General features: G+C 41.9%; 1 protein-coding gene across 2 annotated transcripts; it reads right to left on the reverse strand.

Annotated features, from left to right (window-relative positions):
* Window positions 1-1,549: 1,549 nt before the first annotated feature.
* LOC120645239 lies at window positions 1,550-22,280 on the reverse strand. Of its 2 annotated transcripts, none has more exons than XM_039922040.1 (10): window positions 22,166-22,273; window positions 21,993-22,080; window positions 6,712-6,947; window positions 6,134-6,627; window positions 5,452-5,532; window positions 4,588-4,677; window positions 3,731-3,965; window positions 3,094-3,581; window positions 1,939-2,378; window positions 1,550-1,794 (listed from the first exon to the last, which is right to left on the reverse strand). In XM_039922040.1, exons 1-10 carry the CDS (start codon window positions 22,219-22,221, stop codon window positions 1,723-1,725), a joined length of 2,280 nt encoding a protein of 759 aa, XP_039777974.1. In that variant the 5' UTR covers window positions 22,222-22,273; the 3' UTR covers window positions 1,550-1,722. The 2 variants fall into 2 exon arrangements, with proteins under 2 accessions (XP_039777974.1, XP_039777975.1); XM_039922041.1 differs by having other exon boundaries at window positions 1,729-1,851; window positions 22,166-22,280.
* Window positions 22,281-25,872: the final 3,592 nt, after the last annotated feature.

Here is a 25,872-nt window from a genome sequence, read left to right on the forward strand (position 1 = left end):
AGTTTTATAGTTATTTGTTTTATTTACCATATCTGGATACAATCAGATCCCATCTGACACCGGGACTCGATCGGCTCTTCAAAGCCGATGCAAGAGTCGTCCCGGGGAGCCGACCACGGCTCGGACTTACGTTTACACGTGTCTTTGTATGCAAGAAACTGTTCGGAGCACGTTTGCACCCTCCTGATCGGGTATAGGTCAGGTGGCACGCCCGGTTTTCACACATCCTCCGGGCGCGTGACAGAAATTGCGGGCCGTCGACGAGGGAGCAGTGCCTCTAGCGCCCTAGCAACCTCTCGGCTCTTCGTGTTGCCCGTCGCTGCTCGCCGGTGGGTTTCGACCGACAACAGAAATATTCACATTTACTTTATATGCGTGCATGTGTCTATAATATGACGGGTCCCAAAATTAAGGATGTGCCTAGTTGTTTACTTTCCTTCCTTGATCAAACCTGGGTTTAATTTATGTTGGGTAACTTTGCTAGTTGCCACTACTTTTTGGGCTATGGTTGGTTAATAATGAGACAAATGCTATACTTGTTTACTTCGTGTTCAATGGCTTATTGTTGTTAAACAAGATTATATGTGTTAATTGGAACATGGAGAACCACCCAGAAAAATAGTACAACCACAATACTATATGGCTCTGGTCTTGGCTAATTAATTAGAAACTCTAGCTTATGATGATCTTACCGAAAGGGCAAGAGGGGGTGCATTGATGGAGTATAGCTCGGACCTCTTGAGGCAATGATTTTGTTTATGGTCCTTTGCTAAGGTACCTCCTCATTAGGAAGTGTTATGACCACTTTGACTTGAAACCTTAGCGGATTGTCATAGGTTAGGGAATCTTTGTAAAGGCCTCGTAGTGAACTTCTCGCCAGTCACCAAAGGAAGTGTTTAAGAGCTTTACAAACCCGGGCGATACAGGGGAACACGAATTGTGGGTAAAGTGTACAACCTCTGCAGAGTGTAAAACTGGTATATCAGCCGTGCTCACAGTCAAGAGCGGCTTGGACCCTCACATGATAATTGAACTTCAAGATGATCTAAATTGGTGTTATATTTTTTTGGTTACTGTTGTTTTACTTCATACTCTTATCTTGGGATAATGGTACACATTTACACATAGTTAATGCTTGCTAATAAAACCTGATCAACTAAAATTGCTAAACGCAGTCAAACCGTGTCAGCTATTCCTTGGTTTGGCCTTGCATGTAGTGTAATCTATTCCCTTCCACTTGTTGAGTACCAACCATAAGAGTACTCACCCTTGCATACTGTTGTTCAGACCAAGATAATTGTCCGGAGTTCCCAGAAGATTTCGAGGATTTCTAGGCGTATGTCTCCCAGTCATCTGCCTGTGAAGTTGAAGATCCGCTACTACTCTATAAACGTTTATTTATTCGTTTAAACTTAAGATTGTCGGTCATGTAATAAAGTTCTTAATACTCTCTTTTCGTTATGGCATTGTTAAGGTATACACTTGAGACATCTATCATATGTGTGGGAACTTGATCCTGGCGCACATATGAGATGCATTCGGTTTCTTATTTAAACCGGGTGTGACATCCGGGCCGCTTAATTGAATTGAAAGTGGATCAAAGGTTCTAGTTCTCACAACCACTACAGAACGGGGGGAGGGGCTGTGCTTTTTATAGACAGCAGGTCACTCACTAAAGCAAAAAATAAAACAGCAATAGAATTACAAAGGCTTATTTAGCTATCACATGAACTGTACGGGTGGCAGCTGGTCCGTCTTCTGGAAGATTTTGCACAGCACCCTGCTCTCATCCAGCTGCACGTACACACAAGTTAATTAATCTCCAAACTTAGAGCTCCAGATCGAAGTTGTCTGAGAGAAAAATTAAATGTGGTTTTCATGTAAGCTAGCAATGCATCGATTTAATTTGACTGCTGGAGGCGTGTACATAGTACGTACCATCATGCTGGAAGTCGACGGCGAGACCTTGGTACCATCGGCAGGGAGGCGGCGGTATTCCTTCATGAACCAAGTTGTCTTCTGACCCCTAGGCCAGCGTCCCCTGTAGAAGACGAGTGTCTTGTACATGCCGAGCACCTCGCCGTCAGCGGTGGAGGAGAAGATATCCTTGTCGGTGCCCACGACGTTCCAGTAGCCTGAGCCGGCGGCGCGGCAGGGACGGGAGCTGTTGCCGTACTTGTGGGTGCTGGGGCTGAAGAAGTACCACACGCCCTCACCACCATTTACGCCCTTGGCTGGTAGGTCCCACGGGTCGAACTGGTAGATGTCGAGTTCGGCCACGATGGGGATAGGGCAGGGCTTCGCGGCGGCACGTTTGCACAGGTAGTGAACAATTAGCTCCTCGTCCGTTGGCTGGAACCGGAACCCTGGAGGCAGATCTGCAGATGGGTACATTAAAATAATAGCTCGTCGGTTACTGAACTACTGAAAATTTATTTAGTAATTCTGCTCAGTCTAGATATATAGATGCAGCAAATGAGTGTTCTATAAGAGCTTCCTTTAGTGACCGAATCTTCATCCAACATGGCACTGGGAGAAGTCGATGCAACCATTGGAGAACACGAATCCTTGAGAGAGAAAGAAGTCGACTCATACTTGAGAGCAGGGTTAACAATTTCGGCGAAACACCGGGATCCGAAATTTCGGTATTTTTCGGTATATTTCGTTTTCAAATTCAAAATTCAACAAATTTCGACCGAAATTCAACGAAATTCGCCGAAATTTACCGAAATTTCGGAACGGAATTCCGTTTCCGCTAAACACCGGGATTTGACCGGAAAACGAATTGGTTAACCCTGTTTGAGAGTCGATTGATTGCTCATTAAAAAATTGGGCATGGGAGCCGGAGCTATGGTGGTAGCAGTTGATTGGGTGGGCAGCGTTTCTTTATTGTGCATGCACTGTTCGTTGGTCTGCTCTTGTAATTTTTTTAACCATTCTAATCTGATGTGACTCGTGGGACCCATGAATTGTCAGGAACCAATTCAACCACTGCTGATGCTCTAAGGATTTTGTTTTAACACGCCTCTTGCATTATTGGTACCTTTCAAGTAGCGTAAAATCAACCTTATTAAAAGGATGTATAGTACGTACCTCCCACACGACGATCCTTCACCCAGAATGCTTCTGATATCCCTTCTTGGATTCTCTCGTCTTGGCGGCCACTGGCTAGCATTTTTACGCCCATCTTGAACTTTCCAGTTCTAGCAACAAAGGATGTCACCTGGAAAAAGGCATCAGCGAGACATGCCTCTCCATCATCAAGGGCTAAGATGAGGTCACCTCCTAGGACTGATCCTTCTTTTCCAGGCCGTGGACACACTATGCCACGGCTGAACTCATCCCAAGTCCAGTAATCCTGATCACCATCGACACTAAAGTCTCCGTGGAGAGCTACGACCTCAACAGAAGCTGAAGACAGGGGACCATATGTGATCCTCGTGTTGTTCTCATCGAACAGAGCTACTTTAAGATGGTTCCCATCATATGCTTTTATTTGCTCACGTGTGTAATACGTCTCGCACACCTTATTCACGAATCGCAAACGGTATTTGTTGTGCATCATCCTCTTTAGCGGTCGCCTGAAAAATGTTGTACAGTGGCTAATAAATATGGATAGCAAGAATAGTGACAAGGTCCGCGCAAATGCATGTCTGGCTCTGTGCTAATTGATTCTGTGCACAACTTTGGTAGTTCAATGTAATGAGGGTGAATTGTAGGAATAATGCACCTTTCATCTGAATCATCAGGCTCAAGTGGCTCAATGAGAACACCTCCTCTCCGAGGAGTCTTCTCTGACATGAGGCGCATGGTAGGCAAAACGCTTTTAATTGACTTGTGCTGGCAACTATACAGCGGCATGAGCTGCTCAAGAAGGTCCCAACGACGCTTTCTCAGCTCCACATTAGGTGTATCCAATATGAGGTGCACTGGAAGTGCTGTTTGGTTCGTATTAAATTCCGTACCTGCAGAATATAACGGTTAAGGCATTTATGGGTGAAGTGAAAATGTCAAGAGGCTGAACTTAGAAAACTGAGTAAAAAAAGGTTGGCCAATACTATAACATTACTTTTTTTAGACAATGGAAAAGATTCCGGCTTCAAAGTTCAAACCCCTCTAGAGAGCGGCATCAGTCTGTAATACTATAACATCATAACTACTACCTCTTGTAATCCTAAATCATATTACAAATGGCTTAATTAGTAACAAGAAAATAAACTGACCTACAGTTTCCAATGCATATGTGCATTGGTGTAACAATAGGTTTTCATTCTGAATGCAACCTATTGTCTTTTTGTGGATAAAAATATGACAATATACTTCTTTTAGAACTCCTTATCAATCGGTAGTGTTATTTTCTGGACCAAGCAGTGGTGTACACACGTTTCGATTTTCCGGCCCTTCCTATTAATGGGATGGCATTCGTTTTATTCTTGTATATGATCTCGTTTTCTTTTTCCCTATAGTGTTGACCAAGTGTCTAGCTAGAATAATATTTTGAAGTGGCCAAAATACACTGACTTACATGTTAGCATCTTCAAAATATACAGTAAAAATCCACACAGAAATTAGAACCGGCCAACTCACCGATAGCATGAAACGGAACATGGTCATCACCCATAAAATTCTGTCCCGTGCCGATGCCAACCAATGCCGATGACAGTAGTCCATCTCCAAATAAAGTATTAGGACGATGCAAAAAGGAAAAGAAATTAATAATGATCTGCACTATTGAATGGATCAAAGTAACTAGAACAAAAATATTCAAATTGAAGATTAAACAACAAGGTAAAATGTTGTGGTGATCAAGGTAAAATAAGCAAATGTATACTGTACAAACCCAGATAAACTATCTTCATATTGCTGTGGATCTTATCGATATTTCTTTTAGGTTTGTTTGCTACTACAAAAAGTTCGGTAATAAGCTTGTAAAATTAAATTAACTTACAAACCCCTTAATTATAAAGAGTTGAGTAAAACTGACCTAGTTATATCCTAATAATACATGTTTTCATTTTGAATACAACGTATTGTGTTTGTTGTTCGAAATACGATTCTTTTATGTCAATCTTGTTATATATACCATTATACTCCTATTGATGAAAAAAATATTTTCTAGCCATTGACATTAACGATAGTGGTTCCTTTAATTTTATTTTAGTAATAGAACATATACATATATATTAATTAAGTCAACCTAAGTACACACACGTGTGAGAGAGAGAGAGAGGGAGAGAGAGTGCGCGTGTAGCTACACCTAACTAACCATTGAATGTGATTTGATAATATGGTAGTTCGGTACAATAATATATGGTAGTTGATAGTTTGCAGCAGTAAGAAATTCTATTTGCTGCTCAGATTACAACTTACTCATGGTTTCACTTTTTAAGAGTTTAATATCTCAAAGAAATAATCATAAAAAAAATCACATAAGTAACCAGCATAACCAACTGTTTCCAGGAGCCCCCAAAAAGTTGTTCCCCATAGCATTCTGGTCCGTGAAGTCGTAACTCGCCAACATCTCATCAATAGCTATATAATATTGCAAACATATGAATTTTTTTAATTAAACCTGCACTATGGACAGTACATGATCTAGATAATATAAATAAAAAATATAACTAGGTTGGCAGCTGTTAGTGCATTGTTTCAATGATTCAGGTACATAAACAAAGGTATGCATAAAACTAGGCGTGGATTATCTCCATTTTCTTGCTGATCTTATTGATATTCTCTAATGCTTGTTCATTACTACTAAAAATGCTCTAACACTAAAAATGTTCGTATTTGTAGAAAATAAGAATTTATGTTCATATTAAAAAAGGTTTGTAATGAAAACAAAATATATAGAATTGTTTTTAGTGTTAGTTTCAGCAAACTATGTTTTTGGTGGAAAACTAGAAGAATATTTGTAGGTAGCAGCTTCACAAAATTACACTTCTAATTTATTTTCCAAATAGAAGTGTATATTTTCAAAATTACATGTGGAGTACCTGTGTGGAGTTTATAAATTTTAGTAATGTGAAGTTGAAAAAGTACCAATACATGAAACATCACAAAGAATATAGAAAGATTCAAATAAATACAGAAGAACTGAGAATGTATTTGTAGAATATAGGAAAAGAGTACTTACCTTGTCTGTTTGGCCTGTCATGGCCCCGAACAAAGAAAGGATTTGACAACCCTTCTAGAACTCGTTCTTCTGTTGGCGACACTACCATCACCCCAAGCCTAACCTTCTTGTTACTAGAGTTACTGAATATTTTAGAACCGCTGTGAGATTTAACCCCATGAGCTAAGTTAAATCGGCCGTTACTCACTATTGATTTTACTGACTGATCCACACCTCCTGCTGCTGAATTTGGTTGTCGTGCTTTCTTTATGTTTCTCTCGAAATCCTCTCTGGACCAATTGTATTGATTATCATGTTGATTGAACTCTGCATTAACAACAACCAACTCAACTATTGCAGAAGCAAGGGGTTCATCTTCTACAGTTTGATCCTCATTATTATATTCAACTAGAGCTACACTTATGTCTATGCTTTGCCCCTTTTCAATTTTCTCAGTCACCTCAGATGTAAATTTGAGTTTGTATCTTGGTTGCTGCACTTGATTCGATTGTGATCTGCAATAGAGAAAATTCTGCTACCTTATGAAAATTCTGCAAAACAACTGAGCAAAGCAGATATATGGTACGAGCAAACAACACCTTGAAGCAGCAGAATCATCACCACTTGTGCCCTTAGTGTGAAGCTCCAGTTGTTTACATAGGTCACTGTGACTTTCAGTAAGCTTCTCCAACTTTTTGCTTTGATCGTTGTAACTTTCAGTAAGCTTCTCCAACTGTTTGCGTATTTCACTAGTGTCATCCTTACTTTCAGTAAGCTTCTTTGATTGTTTGCGCATCTCCTCTTTGAGCTCTGTCAGTATGTGTATGACCTCGCTCTGAGAGTAGATTAACTGTGTTAGTACGATCATTTTTGTATGCTGGCAATCTAAAATTCTAATAAGAGAAATTTTGGGTAACAAGTTCAAATGGATCTAAAAATGGGATTTTGTTTCAAGTTTCACATTTCATTACACAATTTTATTCTTAACATTTCAATATGGAGTACAAAGCTTTAATAATTTACTGCCACATGATCAAATGTAAGCACTCCTACAAAATATGAGGTAGGAAATGCATCATATTTGAATTATCCACCTCGGTCATTACTAGACATAACAAAAAGTAACCCTAAATTTGTCCAATGTTGCTTCTGTCATTTTAAATAATAATATCCCGAAGTACTCATGCACACGCACATAGCTCAAGCTAAGGTAAAACATGTATGCATTGCTTTGCAAACCATGTATATAGAAAGCCATGAGCATATTGATTTTTTTATGTAAAACATATAGTTCAAGATAAGGTTTCAATTACAAACATGTCAAACATCGTACAATGAAAAAAAAGAAACTAACACTACTACAAAACAGGCCTTTGTTCCAGGCCATTTGTCCCGGCAGCCTTTGGGCCCGGGGGCCCGGGACAATAGGTGGCTTTTGTCCCGGGTCCAACGGCTAGCCGAGCCAGCGGGGGGACATGGGCCTTTTGTCCCGGTTGGTGCCTCCAACCGGGACAAAAGGCCTTGGGCCCCTTATCCCCTTCCCTCTCCCCCCGCCCGAGCCATTCAGCTCACTTGTTTTCTTGCTGTTCTTGGCTCGGGATAGAGGAGTTCTTGCTCATTTCTTCACCACATTTGTGAAGATCTTTGATTCCCCATCCATCCATCGGCGCTAAAGGTTTGGGGCTTGTTTTTCTCTTCTTCCTTGGCTTGTATAGCTCATTTCATGCTTTAGAAATAGAGAAAATGTGTAGCTAGCTCATTTCTTGGACATTTAGCTAGCTAGATTGCATATGTAGGTGTGATTTTCTTTTAGATTTAGATGAGTATGTGGATAGTAGAAATTTTTAGAATGAGTGTAGACACTTCATGTGATGTACTTGTATATATGACCATATTGTGGATAGTTGATTTTTTTATTCATGAATGAATTAATGAAATGAGTATATTATAGAATTTTTTGTATTATGAATGGATTATTTTGACACTCTATTGATGTATTTAATCAGGCTCACATTGAAACCATCTAGAAGCTAAAAAAATCTTTATTTCGAAACAATTATACGTCCTTAATCTGCCTGTGCCAAGTGCTGTGCCTATTAATCGTAAATGTTGGTGCTGCGACTGGCCGATTGGTGACATCCTTGTACCGCACCGTGTTCCCCCGAAAGGCAGTGTCATCACCGCAGGGTTGAGGTTACTGACATATACATTTTCAGAAATAAAGGTTTATTTTTCTTCTAGAGGGTTTCTGGATATTGAAAAGAGTGTACTCCTGGAACTGAAGGGTGTCAAAGTAATTAGAAGTTATAGAGATTTCTTTCAATTAATTAGAGATTTCTTGAGGATTAATGATACATTTCATCTTTTTTATATGATTTCATTGTTATTTGCAAGAGTTATTAATCTGATCATTGTAATTGTAATAGTAAATAATTTTTGCATTGTAATGGTAAGAATTTATAATTTTGTGGAAAATAAAGGTATTTTTCAGTAAAATATGGGTTCAGGAGCTGGCGGGAGTGGCGCCGATGGGGGTGATCGTTGTCCTTCTGGAGAGAAGGGCACAACTCGAGTAGGTCGTCGGTCCAAAAAACCTAGTGCTTTTCATAGGGTAGCGCTCCGTTATTTGGAAAAAGAATATAGAGAATGCATGGCAAGGGGCGAGGAACCTCCGTTTGATCTTGAGGATTTATTGCGGCGTTACGGTTCGTCACCACCAAACTCGGAGGTTTCAGCTCCGCCATCTTCTTCTGCGCCAGCAAGAAATCCGTTAGAGCATTTTGTGTTCCAACGCAAGGACGGTTGAAAACCTATGTGTTGTTGACCGAATTTTTAAGTTTCATGTATAGTACTCCTTTGTTAAGTTCTGTAATGGATTAAGTACTCCTTTTAATTAATCAAGATGTATGATGGATATTGCATATCTTTTAATTATTCATGTTATGTTACATTTAGTTTAATTTAGGTTTGATATATTTTATTTATTCGATACGTGTAAAGAATTCAAATCGATTTATTTAAAATGCAGATTGACCGGCAATGGATGTACAATGCTGACCGACGTTCGAAAGAATTCATTGATGGCCTGCATTATTTTTTGTCTGTGACTGAGGCAAACAAACAGAATGGTTTTATGTGCTGCCCGTGTGTTCATTGCAACAATAACAAGGATTACTCATCTTCAAGAATCCTACACAGCCACATTTTCGCAAATGGTTTCATGGAGAAGTATGTTTGTTGGACGAAACACGGAGAACAGGGGGTTACCATGGAAGACAATGAAGAAGAAGATTTTGACGACCACTTTCCCGGGAATGCTGGAATCGGTGCATTCGAGGACGATATTCCCATGGAAGAGCCCGAAGCAGATGTAGCAGAAAATGATCCCAGCGACGATCTGGGGCAGGCATTGCACAATGTGCAGGCAGACTGTGAGAGTGAAACGGAGAGGTTGAAGTTCCAGAAGTTGTTAGAGGGCCACCATAAGTTGTTGTACCCAGATTGTCAAAATGGATTGAAGAAACTTGACACCACCTTGGAGTTGCTGCAATGGAAGGCGACAAATGGTGTATCCGACAAGGGATTTGGTGAATTACTCAAACTTGTTTAAAAATGCTTCCTAAGGACAACGAATTGCCTGCCACAACGTATGAAGCCAAAAAACTTGTTTGCCCTTCAGGACTGGAAGTGCAAAAGAAACATGCATGCCCCAACGACTGCATCCTCTACCAAGGCGAGTACGAGAATTTGGATGCATGTCCCGTATGCAGTGCATTGCGTTACAAGATTAGAAAAGATGATCCTGGAGATGTCGAGGGGGAGCCTCCCCGGAAGAGAGTTCCTGCGAAGGTCATGTGGTATTCGCCTATAATACCACGTTTGAAGCGCCTGTTTAGAAATAAAGATAATGCTAAGTTGATGCGATGGCACAAAGAGGAACGCAAGAAAGACTCGATGTTGAGACACCCCGCTGATGGGTCGCAGTGGAGAAAAATAGATAGAACGTACCCTGAATTTGATTTGGATGCGAAAAAGATAAGGTTCGGTTTGAGTACGGATGGCATGAATCCTTTTGGTGAGATGAGCAGTGGTCATAGCACTTGGCCTGTGACTCTTTGTCTGTACAATCTTCCACCATGGCTCTGCATGAAACGAAAGTTCATCATGATGCCAGTGCTTATCCATGGTCCAAAGCAGCCCGGAAATGACATTGATGTGTACCTAAGACCATTGGTCGAAGAACTCTTATTGCTCTGGGGCGATGAAGTTGTACGGATGTGGGATGAATACAAACAGGAAAACTTCAACCTACGAGCATTGCTGTTCGTAACGATCAATGACTGGCCTGCTCTTAGTAACTTGTCAGGACATTCGAACAAGGGATATAAAACATGCACACACTGTTTAGATGATACCGATAATATATGGTTGACTCACTGTAAGAAAGTTGTATACATGGGTCTTCGTCGATTTCTTCCCATCAGGCATGCGGTACGAAAGAAGGGCAAGCATTTCAAAGGCCAAGCGGACCACCAAACAAAACCGATGCACCGTAGTGGTAAAGACGTCTTCAACATGGTAAAAGATCTAGAAGTTATTTTTGGAAAGGGATCTGGTAGCCAACCTGTTCCGAACGAAAACGGAATGGCGCCCATGTGGAAGAAGAAATCTATATTTTGGGAGCTACCATATTGGGAAGTCTTAGATGTTCGTCATGCAATTGATGTGATGCACCTCATGAAGAATTTTTTCGTCAACCTGATAGCATTCTTGGGAGTGTACGGAAAGACAAAAAATGCAGTAGAAGCACGTCAAGAATTGCAACGTATGGAAGAACGAGATGCCTTACATACACAACAGCGAGATAATGGACGACAATACTTAAGTCCTGCCAGATATACTCTTAGCAAGGAAGAGAAAGAAACCATGTTTGACTGCTTGAGCAGTATAAAGGTTCCATCTGGATACTCATCCAATATAAAAGGAATCTTAAATTTGGCAGAGAAGAAATTTACAAATCTCAAGTCCCATGACTGCCATGTGCTTATGACCGAACTTCTTCCGGTTGTGCTGCGGGGGATTCTGCCTAATAATGTCCGGTTAACCATCGTGAAGATATGTGCCTTCCTCAACACAGTTTCTCATAAGATAATTGACCCGGAGAATTTGATAAAGCTGCAAAACGATGTGGTGCAATGTCTTGTTGGCTTTGAGCTGATATTTCCACCATCTTTCTTCAACATCATGACACATCTTCTAGTGCACCTTGTCAAAGAGATTGATATCCTCGGACCAGTATTTCCACACAACATGTTCCCATTCGAAAGGTTCATGGGGGTACTCAAGAAATGTGTTCGTAATAGAGCTCGTCCAGAAGGAAGCATCGCCAGTGCCTACGGAACTTAGGAGGTCATTGACTTTTGTGTTGACTTTATTGATGACCTTAAACCGATTGGTGTCCCTGAATCGCGATATGAGGGGAGACTAACTGGAAAGGGTACATTAGGAAAGAAATCTTATGTCTACACAGATGATTTCTCATTCAAAAAAGCACATTATACGGTTCTTCAACAATCATCCTTGGTTGACCCATATATCGAGGAACACAAGAAAATTTCCCGGAAAAGTCTGAGGCATGGATTACACGTGAGCACGTGAACACTTTCTGCAGCTGGTTGCGGAAGCATCTAATGCATAACATGGATATAAGTGAACAACTGTTCTTATTGGCTAGGGGACCATCTTGGAATATCTTAACATACCAAGGGTACGAGATAAATGGAAACACATTTTATACGATAACCCAAGATAAAAAGAGTACCAACCAAAACAGCGGTGTTCGTATGGATGCCACGGACAATAATGGAAAAAAAGACACATATTATGGCTACATTGAAGAGATATGGGAGCTGGATTACGGTCCCAATTTTAAGGTGCCTCTATTTCGTTGCCAATGGGTTAAGCTATCTGGAGGAGGGGTAACAAAAGATGAGTATGGGATGACAATAGTTGATCTCAACAATCTTCGGTATAGAGACGAGCCATTTGTCCTAGCCCAGGATGTCGCTCAGGTTTTATACATTAAGGACATGTCCAGCAAGCCAAAGAAGGGGATAAACAAGCAAAAGGATGAGCCTAAGCGACACAGTTCTATCAGGAAAGAGAAACATCGTTGGAGTGGAGGATAAGACAGACTTGTCAGAAGAATATAATAATTTTGTTGCCATTCCACCTTTCGAAGTAAATGCTGATCCATGCATCCTGCTAGCCAATGATGATGCTCCATACTTGCGCCATGATCATAATCAAGGGACATTTGTGAAGAGAAAGTCTGTTACCGCTAATCCTTCATGTACTTGAATCATTTTATATTATTGTATAAAAACATAATCGGAATTCGAATACTTTTATTATATATGTACTGTACAATTATACTTTATGTGTTATATATATTATTTTATATATTTTTCACTTAATTACCAGACTCAATTATAATTTTCATTCAATAATGGATTACTCAACTAATTTTATTTATTTCATGAAATTACATTCATATTAACACACTATACTCTCTCACTAACACACAATCTCACTAACACAAACTATCTCTCAAACTGACACACTACTCATTAATATCATGAAATTGCTTAATTTTATCTAAAATTCACTTTTTAAACGTTAATATCGTGATAGAATCCACTTTCTGTCGAAAAGTAACCGTTTGAAAAAATTTGTTCACCTAATATATTTTTGCATGGTCAAAATAACAAATATGATTTCAAAAAAGTTAGATATTTCATTGACCCAATCACTTGAATGAAAATTAATTATTTTTGTTGCATGTATCAAGTTTATATAGAGATAAGAAATTTTGTTCCATAATTTTTGGAACCATAATTTTATTAACTAAATTAACAAATGAAAGCCAATTTTAAAAGAGAAGTAAAAAGAAACAAAAACAAACATAAGATTAGGCGGGAAACGAGGGAAAAAGGGCCCCTTTTGTCCCGGGTGGTAGATCCACCCGGGACTAAAGGAGGGCCGCGGGCTGGGAATTTTCTCGGCCCGCCCAAAAACCCCTTTTTGTCCCGGGTGAAGCCACCACCCGGGACAAAAAGGGGGGGCCTTTTGTCCCGGGTGAAGCCACGACCCGGGACAAAAGGGCCTTTTGTCCCGGGTCGTGGATTCACCCGGGATAAAAGGGGGGCCTCCTATATATTCACTCAACCTCCTCCTTCCTCCAACACGCATTTTCCTGATCTGCGCCGCGCTGCCGTCGTCTCGCCCATCGCGCCTCCTGCTCCGCCGCCGTCCACGAGCGCCGCCGCCTCCACGCCCCGGCAGCCTTGGACGACGACCCCGCCAGGCCACTCACCGGTGCGCCGCCGTCCCCGGCCCCGTGCCACCTCGTCTTCACCACCTCCGGCCATCCCCGGCCCCCGCCGCACGAATTGACCGCCGCTCCACCTAAAATAGAGCACCAGTAAGCCCCACCGCACTGCCCCCCCCGCCACGATAGCGCGAGCACCGGAGCCGCACGCCCGTACTGGTGCTCGCATCGCTTCGCGCCGCCGCCGCCTGGCCCCACCGCCGCCGGGACAGCCACTCCGCGCCTCCCCTGCTTTGCGCCGCCGCTCGGGCACGCCGTCGCCGTCCACCCCGCCGCCTCGGCGCACGCGGGCCCCACCGGGCCGCCGCCAACCAGCCGCCGCGCGGACCGCCGCCGCGGGTCCCTTCTCCCCTGTGCCTGGCGCGCCACCGCCACTGCGGTGTGCGTGGCTGGGCGGGGAAGACGCCCGTCCCACTGACCAGCGGGGCCCGCTGGTCAGTGGAGGGAGTAGGGGGGATTTTTCTTTATTTGTTGATTGATTTCGGCTGAAGCTCGTAAAATCCGTATAAAATCAAAGGAAAATGGGAAAAATATGAAATAAATTTTGTTAGATTTGTTAGAGTAAGATCTACGGAGGAAAAATATCCATGATGGCGAAATGACCTCTTTACCCCTGTAAAAATTTAGATTGTGTTTAGTCTTGATTAATTAGTTTCTATAGATCTGTTAATCTAAAAATTATGAAATTTTTGCAGTAGCTTACTTTAAGTATGAGTGGTTCACTGTAAAATTTTCTTGATCATAATACATAGTTTAGTACATGTTTATAAAATGTACCTAGCTAGTATATTGCATAGGGGTAAATAATATCTTTATATATAAGATTCTTTAGAAATCATGAGAAGTAATTTAATAAATGTTTTTGCAAGTCATGTTCTGTTGATATTAAGTGGTACTCTAGTTTGATACTTAGGTAGATTAGTTGTTTCTAGCACTAGGGTTTCAATCATAATTTCTGTGCTAGGAAAAATTCCTTATTTTTACCGGAGCCAATGAACAACTAGTTATGATTGCTGTAAAAATGTGAACACTTGAAGTACAGTATAACTGTTTTTAAAAATCAGTTATGCTTTATGCCTTAATAACTTGTGTTATTTTTCATACCCTGTAAAGTTATCCATTAAATCTGAAAAATTTGCAGAGAACTCCTAACGTCCGCCATCCCGGCCCGGACCCCGCCGCGCGAGCCCAACGTCCCCGAGCGCCGCCGACCTCACGCCGCCGCCTAGAGCCCCGCGTCCTCCGGCTCGCCCCGCCTTCGCCTGTGCGAGCCCAATTATTTGTTTAAATTTGTTTAGAAATTAGTTTAAATATGGATTATTTGTTTAAATTTGAAAATATGGATTGTTTGTTTAGAAATTATGTTGTAAAATATATATTATTTGTTAATTTGTTTAATTTTGATGACAAATAGGGTGTTAATTACTTTTGAAATTATATTATTTAGAGTTCATGTTATTTAGAGTGAAATCATAATTTATTGTTTAGAGTGAAATCATAATTTGTTGTGTAAATAAAGGTATATTTACAAATTCTCGAAATGTATGAATGTATGTATGTATGTGTAAAGTGAGTTTAAATTTCTTTTAAATATTTCATGTATATTTCTTGAATTCATCCATCGATCGTTACTTAGTGAAAAAACCGTCTAGAATATTTCATATATAGATGATTTCAAGTTTATTTCTTGAATTACATAGAGAATATTACTGGACCTCATCCATCGATTGGTACTTAGTTAAATGCTCGCAAATATGTGGATTATTTAGAGAATTTTTTAAGGGTTTTATTTGTATTCATATTTTAGTTACGATGGACCCGCGACACACAGACGCGGAAGACGAACAGTTCCTGTTGAATATGATTGGCGAAGGTCAAGGAGATGTCCCTGAACAAGCTGATGATGGCAGCAATACCGACATATATTTGAATATGTCCGGTGATGGAATTGAGGCACCATCTATTTAGGATGACGTTGCTGCTGAACAAAGTGCTAATGTACATATCACAACTATACTTATTTGTAGTGACAATCATATTTTCATCTGAATCTATATGAATACTATGAATGTTTTTTTATAGCCGTCTGGATCATCGTCGCAGCAGAAAAAGACGAAGTGAGGCCCAACAAAAAAACTGGAAGGGCGGTTCATTATAACGGAAGTTGGTCCAGATGGCGAACCGATCGCTCCAGAAGCTGCCGCCAAAAAATTCATAAGACAATCCGGATGTATTGTCAGGGACCACATCCCGATCAGCTTCAGACTCTGGAAAGCTTACAATCCAAGCGAGGAACGTGATGCGGTACCCAAAAGAGAAAAAGAATGGTGCTGGCGAGAGCTTAAGAAAAACTTCACGGTTCCAGCTGAATCCGAAGAGATATGCAAGCGCTGGACCCTGAGTAAGATGGCCGAACAGCTGCAATCATTCAAGAAAATTTTGACGAAGAAATATATCAAGACCGTGACCACACCCGTATTTACCGGCGAGCTCGAAAAGCTCAGGGGTCACTGGGATGCATTTGTGGAATACAAGTCTTCAGAGTTTGGGCTTCAGAAGGTGCAGAAGGCCAAAGACAATGCCTCGAAGAAAGTGTACCATCACACTCTAGGCCAAGGAGGCTACAAGTTTGCAATACCCAAATGGAAGAAGATGGAGCAGGATCTGCTTGACAGAGGCATCCAACCTGCAACCTTGAACTGGCCTGAAAGGTCAAGGACCTAGTTTTATGGTCACGGGGGAAGCTTGGACCCATTGACTGGTGACTGCATCTATGGGCGAAACATCCAGCGAGCAGCCCAGAGACTACAGGAGGCCATGCAAGCAGTGGCCGAGGAAACATTCCAGAGGGATATAGAGAGGGACGAGCTGACTTACGCCCTTGGGAATCCAGAGCATCCGGGCCGCACAAGAGGCAAAGCCGTGGTTCCGTGGAAGTATGGGTTCAGGGATTACATTGAATCATATAGAAGCCGGCAAAGAAGAAAGAATGATGAGCGGGAGCACATGCGAAGGCTAGAGGAACGGCTCATGTCACACGATCAAAGACTGGAGGAAGAAGTTCAACGCCAAGTGGCCATAGCAATGAGCCAGCAACAACAAGCGCAAACGGTGCCTCCAGAGCCTAATGTCGCAGCCGATCACCTGTCTCAGCGGAAAAGCAGCTGCGCTTCAATAGACGTCGCCGTCGCCGAGCCAACGGGGATCCAGGCCGTAGTTGAAGCGTCGGCCCCGCAGCGATTTCCAGTGGATGAGATCACCCAGCGGACACCTTGTGACATGCAGACTGTCGTTAAGAACTTAATGTTCACTGTTGCGTACGGTACCGCCATGCCAACCCAACCAGGCGACGTGTACCACGGGCAGCAAATTCCGCCTGGATACACACGAGTTGGCATGGAGCAGGTGTGCCAGGGTTGGGAGACGCTCAAGCTTGATATTCCTGGAGGCAATGGGGAGAGGACACTAGCAGAAGTCATTCATGGCTACATCCTATGGGATAAGCGCTACATTGTCCTAAAGTCGGATGATCAAACACCAAGACCGGTATCTCAGCATGCCTCTCCAAGGCCGGCATCTCCGCAAAACTCCCCAAGGGCAGCACTGTCTCGGCAAGGATCACCGGCACATTCTCCATCACCATCATCTCATGCGCCGATGAACAATCAAGCGTCACCGTCGCCTCCATGGTCACCCCCTCCGCCGCCGGCAAAGAAGCAGAAACGGCCGCCGACAAAGAAGGTGGCTGCACCGGCTAAGGAGCCTCCAAAGAAGAAGGAAAAGGAGAAGAAAACCAAGGAGGCTCCTATTAAACCCTGGGACATGAGCCACGAAGAATGTGATCGGATAACTCAAGAAAGAGTTAAAGAGCACTTCAAGCCGGAGCCGAAGCCGGAGCCCGAGAAAGTCATAAATCCGATATATTTGAAATTTTTTAAGGGAATGTGCGAAGCAAATAAGAGAAAAATCATTTCGAGAGACCTCCCTTTAGACTACGAATGCACAATTATCAAAACTACTGAGAAAAAGAAGAGACAATCAAAGTCGTCGTCGTCCAACGTTCCACAGCTCGGAGCCCAAAAGAAACAATCAATAGAGCCTCTCGTAGTGGGACAGACGACGCAAGAACAAGACTTTACTACATTTTTGAAAGAATCAAACCTGACGGCGGCTCATATTGCAGGGGGAGAAGATATTCCAAAGGCCGATGTGGTCGTCAAATGGACGTTTGAGATCGGCAAAACTCTTGTACCCCCCGAAGTAGTGTCTGTGCTTCCAACGCAAATGTATAAGCTGCACCAGCACTACATGCGTGCGATGGCCGATTGCATCTTCATGCAGGGAGCAAAGATTAAAGATGACGATTTCTTACGGGGGGAGGCCATTATATGGATAAATTGGGAAGAAATTTACCAACTATTCCATCAGGAGGCCCTCGACATCTCTATGGTCGGCTTGTGGGTTCTGTAAGTATATTACTCTCCTTACGTATTGTTTTGCTTGATCTCAACATACTGATCTCTTGATTTATTCGGTATCATGTAGAATGGAGATACATACTTGTAGAAGAAAGGGATACTCTCACCTCGGCTTCATCAACCCAATTACTTGTAATTGGAGGCTTCTACGTGACAATTCTGATGAGATATTCCAAAACTTGTTCAAGTACATAAGCGTTCATCACAACAAGCAAATGATATTGTTTCCTTACAACTTTGCGTGAGTGATTCCTTCCGTCTAACTCTTTCTATTCTGTAATCGAATTGTTTAAACCTTAACTACCAAGAACTGCCTCCGTATAATCTTGCAGTGAACACTGGGTCCTAATTGTCATAATTCCCGAGAAGAGCCTACTCGTGGTTATGGACTCATTGAGGAGACCTCCAGAACAATACGAAAATCTTCTTAACATGATGAAAAAGTAATTCTACCACTACTCCGTCGATGACCGATAATTTGAATCACTTTGTTACTTGACTATAATTGTTCTAATCATGCACAGGATTTGGAAAGAATTCGCTAAAAATCATCCAGGCAAATTTGACAAGGAATTGAAGATCAAGACAGATTTTCCGGTACGCACTTGGATGATTCGTTGCATGATTCATTAGTTTTATTATATATTCATGTAAATAACTGATAATTTCTTCTCTCTTAAAGTGTATGAGGCAGAAACAAGGCACTGTATTGTGCGCATACTATGTATGCGAGAACATCCATGGTCTGGTAGGTCCTCCAAAGGGCTGGACAGATTGGGAGGAGGAAGTAAGTAAAAAACTTGTTAATATTTGAACTCGTATTTTAATTAGTCAAAATTAATTATCCCCTTTTTCCATAGGTCGGGGAGATGCGCGATAAACTAATACCGGAGGAAAAGATTATGGTGATTCAAGAACAATTCTCCGGATTTATTGTTGAGCAAGTCCTCGATCCAAAAGGCGAATTCTACTATGATGGAATATCTAATATTGACAATCACAACAAATATGACAATATACGCATATATATGTAATTAAGAACGAATATACCTATGTAAATATATATGTGTGTCTATGTATTAAATTTCTATTTATGAGTATGTATGTATTAAATTTCCAAAAGGCGAATTCTACTATGTAATTATGAACAAATATACCTATGTAATTAAGAAAGAATATACCTATGCAAATATGATGGAGTATGTATGTATTATATATATAAGCACTCCAATAATATATATATATGTCTGTGTGTATATATATATATATCTTTATATAATATTGGTCCTAGACATTTGCATATGTAAAGGAATTCACATGTATAGATATGTGTATACATATATATATATATAAGTGAATTAATTTATATATGAAAACAAACTATCTAGGACAAATATTATATAAGTAACTATATATATATATTAGTGGAGATCATACACACTGAATTCCAATACATAAGTTTAATTAAAATGCAAAAATATAATTGAAATAGAAAAAGAATTGAGAAAAGGAAAACATGAAAAAAAAGGACCTTTTGTCCTGGTTGGTAACACCAACCGGGACAAAAGGGTGCGCCAGCCACGTGGGCGCTGGCTGCACCTTTTGTCCCGGTTGGTGTTACCAACCGGGACAAAAAGGTCCTCTTTTGTCCCGGTTGCCAGACTCGGGACAAAAGGGCACCCCTTTTGTCCCGGACTGGCGTTCCCGGTTGGGAAACCGGGACAACAGGGGTTTCCCAACCGGGACAAATCAACGTTTTTGTAGTAGTGTAAGAATGGGATAGAAAGCCGTATAGATTAATTGGTAATAATGAAAATATATCGCTATAAGATAAGGATAAAGAATATCTACATGAAAATTTTCTATCCTTTTAGAATATGAATAAAAGAGAGAAAGAAAAATAACGTTAATTAATAGAGCCACACCACCCATCCCCTTGTCGTATACTCACATGCTGAAAGAGCGTGCGCAACTCTATTACATGTTATTGGAATAAGAGAAACAGAACAAGTAATAAAAAAATGTTCTTATGCAGAAAGTTACTCCAAAGATACCAAAATAAAATTGAAAAAATAGAAATGTGACAGTTTTCTTAACAATTTCAAGAGAAAACGTCACAGCACCTTGGCACATAACGGGTTCATAAACATTGCTCAGAATAAAAAATGATTTTAATCAACTTAATAAGAGAGTGTGCTGCTTATTTCTCAACATAAGTATCATTTGAGATGTACCAAAATGATACTATAGAATACCCGCAAAAAAAATTGATACTATAGAAAAAAGATTTGATGCTTACCAATAGAAAGCCAGGGGCACCTTAAAAAGACTGAGTGACCAAAACACATTGTTTAATGTGAATTTCATAAAATTTTGAATCACATATTCAAAACTTTACATTCGATATTGTGAAACTTCCAAATCACACACGGAATGCTTTATGCCATCAACTTTCATATTACATATTTCAAACTTTTCTTTTCATAGATAAAAGAAACTTCAAAATATGGTAATTAAAATAAATTATTCCCAACTCTTAAGATATATGTACGGGAATTTATAATTGAATTTGAAATTTTTTGACACATATATCCAATAGTTTATACATTTCTTAACTCTTTGTTCACATATTCAAAACTTAATAAATAATAGGCAACTTTAGCAGATCAGTTGAGCATTTTAACTAAATTACTTTGGCATTTATTCCATTGTATATAAAGGAATTTATGTGTTTTGAAAAATATTATCGAAACATATTCAAGTGAGGTCTTGTTTTGAAGATATCTTTGAAAGAGATATAATTGTACAATCGGAATTTATATTTGATGGATAGTTTAAGAACTACAGGTTTTTTAAGTTTTGAAATTGCTTCCATGTGCCGCTGTCTGCAGGGGTGGGGGCCAATATAGGCTGTCGTGCAATAGCACAAACGTATAACCGGTCGTAATGAAGTCATTACCTTATATATAATTGAAAGTTTTAGGATTCCTTCTTGAAGGCTCCCAACACATGTCTCTAGGTGTTTTATTGTGCTTGCTTAAAGTTTTAGGCTCCATGTTTGAAAGCTTTCAACATATGGGTCCAAAGTTTTATCTAGTATTGTTATTCAAGGATTTTTTTTTATTTTGTAGCATTTAAAGTTTTTATGTTTGCAGATCCATAATCATTTTTCATATGGCTTGGCGATGACATATCTTTGTATCTACAACACTCCTTGAGATACATAGAGGCATGAACACCAATATCCACTTCACTGAACTCAGGTATACGAGGCAACATTATGTAAACCCATAAGCAATTTTTGCAAACATCATAAGCAAATTAGAATATATGAAAAAGTATTTTCCGTCAAAAATATATCATTAAAACATAGTGGTGTGAGAACTTATTTTGAAACTTTTATTGCAACAAACACAAATGTGCAATTGGATTTTGATTTCGATACTCGATTTTGATACTGTGATATTTTTATTTTCAAATTATGCGCATGCATACGTTTTTTTTTTCCCTCTCCATACCCTCACGTGCATGCACGACCGGGCAGCCTCACGGCACGTCTAATTACCGCAGGCTGGGTATGGCCGTATGGGGCCTGGTGGTGGCAGCCAACACATGGTGGCACACATGTCTCCCCTCGCGAGGAGCAGCATGCGGTCGCAGGAGGAAGGGGATCGATATGGATGGTGCGTGGCCACCGGCCAGCCCGCGGGGGAGAGGGGGTGCTGCCGCTGCTTCGACTTGGATCATCTACTGGCAGAAGGCACGGGGCCGGAGGATGCGTGCAGACAGATCCCGTGGTGGTGACCAAAGCCCAGCACCGGTAGTAACAGGCTAATAAAATGCAGCTCGAATCGGCAAATCTTTCAGATCTGAGACTGGGAAAGGGGCTCGGGGGAAAAACTCGGAATATATAAGTCAAATAGTGCAAAATCATGAAGCAGATTAAAGCTTCACAAGCAGATCGGGAGGTCACAACTACGGCAATTTGCTGACACCAAGAACATAGAAGTACCTTTTTTTTCCTAGCATCTCTTTGTCTTTGTGCCTGAGACCGGCTTCTTCGACATCTGGCTTCCTCTGTAGGCAGGTCATCAGTTGAGCTGTATGGTCCCCAGCAAGTCAGGTGAGGTTTCAAGCAAATCAAATTCGGACGAGCGTAGATCCGTGTGATTGTGAGTGGCATACCTCGAGCTGCTGGAGCTTGATTCGTCCTCCGTCCACCGCTTCTTTTTCTTGGCCATGGCGTCCCCACCTTACGACCGAGCAGGAGGGTGTTGGAGACGACAAGCAGAGACAGTTACCTCCTTCGCGTGGCTATGTCCCATGACATGTGCTATATATTCTGTATTATTAACAAAGGTGGGTGGGACCAATTGGAATAGTCAGAGGGTTTATTTGGTCAACATTTGCTGCTGTGCTGAAATGGAATGGTCAGGCATGTGAACTCCCTGGGAGTCCTTGGGAGGTCGATGTGAAGTCCTGGGAGCTCCATGTGATGTCCCGGGGTGTGCACAGCTATTCCGCCGAGTTGCGATTGCTCCCTGCGCCTTCCTTAAAAGTTGGAATAAACTCTGAGACATGTCGTAGGGCATCTAACGTGGGTGCAGCAGAGAAACAAAAGGCTTCCAGTGCATGAACCGGAGGGTACTCCATACCCGCATGGCGCCCCAGGGTAAGTGGGTAACTCATTCTGAAACCCCCCTGAGCCTTGAAAACATGAATGCAGATGCAGCTCAGGCTCATGAGCAGCAGAGCAATCCCATGGTCACCTCTTGTCGAGACGAAGTAATCAGTTAATTGTATGAAATAAACATACTTGCTCCGGCTGTTATATATACAGGGACCCGACTCTTTGCAGTGGCATAGACTTAGATCGAAATCGTCCTTCATCGCTCTACATTCATATCCATTTCCCGTATTAGCGATCGTCTCAAAACTACACGAAATAATGGCGGCGTTTTGGGACATCGTGGGGAAGGCGGCCAACCTGGTCCAGATCCTGGGACTGGACGCCGTCACGCTCATCACAATAGCGATGCGCTTCCTGGTGTTTCATGAGGTTAAGCAGGAATGCCGGAAGCTGGAGGACCGTGTGCAGATGCTCCGGCTGCTCCTGATGAGCTCCCCAGCCTGTTGCTGGATCATGCAGCAGGAGCACTTGGAGGCGGAGCTGGGGTATCAGGTGAACAATGCACTCAAGCAAGCGCACAACCTCATCGAGTCCTACAAACAGAGCACTCTGTTCTTACGCGTCCTTAGGGCAAGGAGCACGGCCGGACAGTTCCGTGATCTGTGTAACAGCATCGACTCCTACTGTGGCCTCCTCCTCTCCATCAACGCCTATCTCCTCATTATCCATCAAGCGAACCCTCCTCCTCCGCCACTTGTACTTGTCAGGTGATCAGATTGGTTACTGATTTTTAGGTTATCATCTAATACATGTAACTATAATTCTACCTAATTCGATGGACATCGCTCTGTTCTGAACGCGTTCTTGGCTCTGCAGGACTGCTGATGAGGTTGACGGAGACGTGCCGCCACCGTCGACTGGATATTCCATAGATGCCGAAATGTCAGCGGCTGCTCCTCATCCTGACACTCACATCATCGATGTTAGCCAGGAATGAGTAGACAGCTAGCCTTTCACGCATGCACCAGAGATGATCGATCAGATTGTGTATTACCATATGCGTTCTTTGATCGATGCCTTTGAAGTTCATGTTGTGTGAGAAATGTTGTATGTGCATCCATTTTCGCGTGCTGGGTATTGTACTTCAAAACGGACCCAAAATTTTCATTTCAGTAATACTGTGTATTCGATTAATTTTATTCAGCTAAATATCTATATGGGAACCGGGCAATTATTTTCTTATTCTCAATTGAATTCTCTAGCTACCATCTGATGTGCTTTGTGATTTTCACTCGGTCTTGTCTTCTTCCCTCTTGGTTCCCCACACCTGTCGTACTAGCTCAAAAAATAGAAAATGAGAAAGCCTGACTATTGCGTCCACCCTTTGGATTTCATTTATGCAAGTGTAGGAAATTAAAGAAAAGCAAAATAATCAGATAGTACCATATACAACGGAACTAGTTAGGGCGTTGCTATCGAATCAATATATGGCATAACTGATCAGGTAAAAACAACTATGATCAGGTAATCACAAATTTTGTAAGAACCCGCTTTCTATTCCTTCTTATATGATATGGCTGCGCTCCTACCTTTAAAGTTCAAAAAAAAACAACAATGATAGTGTTAATGAGAGGCATGTAGATGTAGACATGCATGTAGTAGTATTGCTACAATCTGGCTGCAAGTTGGGTGTCTATATGCTAATTATGTAGTCAAATTATATTACACAATTGTAGCTTACACACAGGCCGGCTAGCCAACTACTAGATGGCGAGGACGAAACATGTCCATTGAGGGCGACAAGCCACCAGCTCGTCTCGAGTCTTAAGCATTGTCCACCCTATTTAAACATTTTCCTGCAGCAGGGCGTCCCTTCCATTGGTTCTCTCTGTTCTAAACTCCGCCTCCGCCACCGGGCCGCACTCAGATCGGGGGCTGCTGGTGGTGTGGAGACCTGACCACAACCACATAGCAAACCGCCGGCCGGCGCCGGAGCAGCATCCATGCGTCGCAGGTGTGCGTGGATGTTGCGGCAGGGCGCGCGACCTCCCCACCATAGACGCCATCGCTGGCACGGTGGACCCCTTTGTGGAGGTGAAGGCCGGCAACCTGAAGGGCCTCACCGAGCATCGGGAGAAGAACCCCAACCCGGAGTGGCGCCAGGCCTTCGCCTTCTCCGTCGAGCACCTGCCGTGGCCGTCCAGCCAGTTCGAGGTCGTCGTCAAGGACAAGGACGTCCTCTCGAGCGCATTCATCGGCCACGTCATCTTCGCCATGGCCGACGTCCCCGAGCGCCAGGTCGGGCCGCAGTGGTACCGCCTGGCGCACCGGAACGGCGACAAGCTGCACCGCGGCGAGATCATGCTGGCTGTCTGGACCAGCGTCCAGGCCGAGGACGCCTGCTGCCAAGGGCGTGCCTACCATGTAGGCATGGGTATTCAAGTGAATACCTAAAATTTTTGGCAAAAAAATTTATATACATAGTGTATAACATGTATATGTATCATAGAATAGCAAATAAAAGCATCTCTAAAAGAATTCTTAAATCATACTCCTTACATTCTAAAAAAACAAGTCATCTTACTTTCTTGAGAAAGTGCGTATGCATGCATGCAAGAATCAATTAGTGTCAAATATGGGTAATAAATAGGGACAAATATGGTCATTTTACTATTTTATTAATTTGTCCTAGAATTTATAGGATGGTTTTTTTTATAGAGGGAGTAGTCTCTAACTCTTTATATCCTTGTGTAGAGGGTCATCCTAAATATTACTTCTCCCTATATTTTTATATTCCCACGACAGTTCCCTTATACCAGATATCCTATTGTTCGAACCTTGACATATTAGAAATGAAACATAATCTACGAATTTTAAGGTTGAATGTCTATGATCTTGTTCTAAAATGGCAAGTATTTGGAATCGAATGTGGAATTTTGTTCTCGGATGTGAAAAGGGGAGAGAGATGATTTATGATGTTGCTACCTTGAGGGATTGTTTTTAGAGTACTTATGGAGAGAGGTTTTCCACTAAAATCCTAAATTCGATATTAGAATAGTCTTTAGGGTGTCTCTTGGAGTTTGGAGATGATCTACACAAAACAGGCTTCACAATCTAACATTACCCCTTGTGCTTAAATAGTCCACTTTGCCTCCTCTACGCACAGCCGCAACGACGGCCTAGTCACGACCTCAACCGGCTCCAACCCATGTTCCCAGCCCTAACTACCCCGATTCCACTTCCCTTCTCCCGTGTGGCTGCT

This window comes from Panicum virgatum, chromosome 8K (genome assembly GCF_016808335.1).
Source record: "Panicum virgatum strain AP13 chromosome 8K, P.virgatum_v5, whole genome shotgun sequence".
In the NCBI taxonomy this organism is placed as follows: domain Eukaryota; kingdom Viridiplantae; phylum Streptophyta; class Magnoliopsida; order Poales; family Poaceae; genus Panicum; species Panicum virgatum.

Coding starts and splice junctions, on each gene's coding strand:
- LOC120645239 (XM_039922040.1), bottom strand. CDS start 22,221: ATGGCCAAGAAAAAGAAGCGGTGGACGGAGGACGAATCAAGCTCCAGC. Junction 22,081..22,165: donor TCAAGCTCCAGCAGCTCGAG/GTATGCCACTCA, acceptor GGGACCATACAG/CTCAACTGATGACCTGCCTA. Junction 6,628..6,711: donor GATGATTCTGCTGCTTCAAG/GTGTTGTTTGCT, acceptor TCTCTATTGCAG/ATCACAATCGAATCAAGTGC.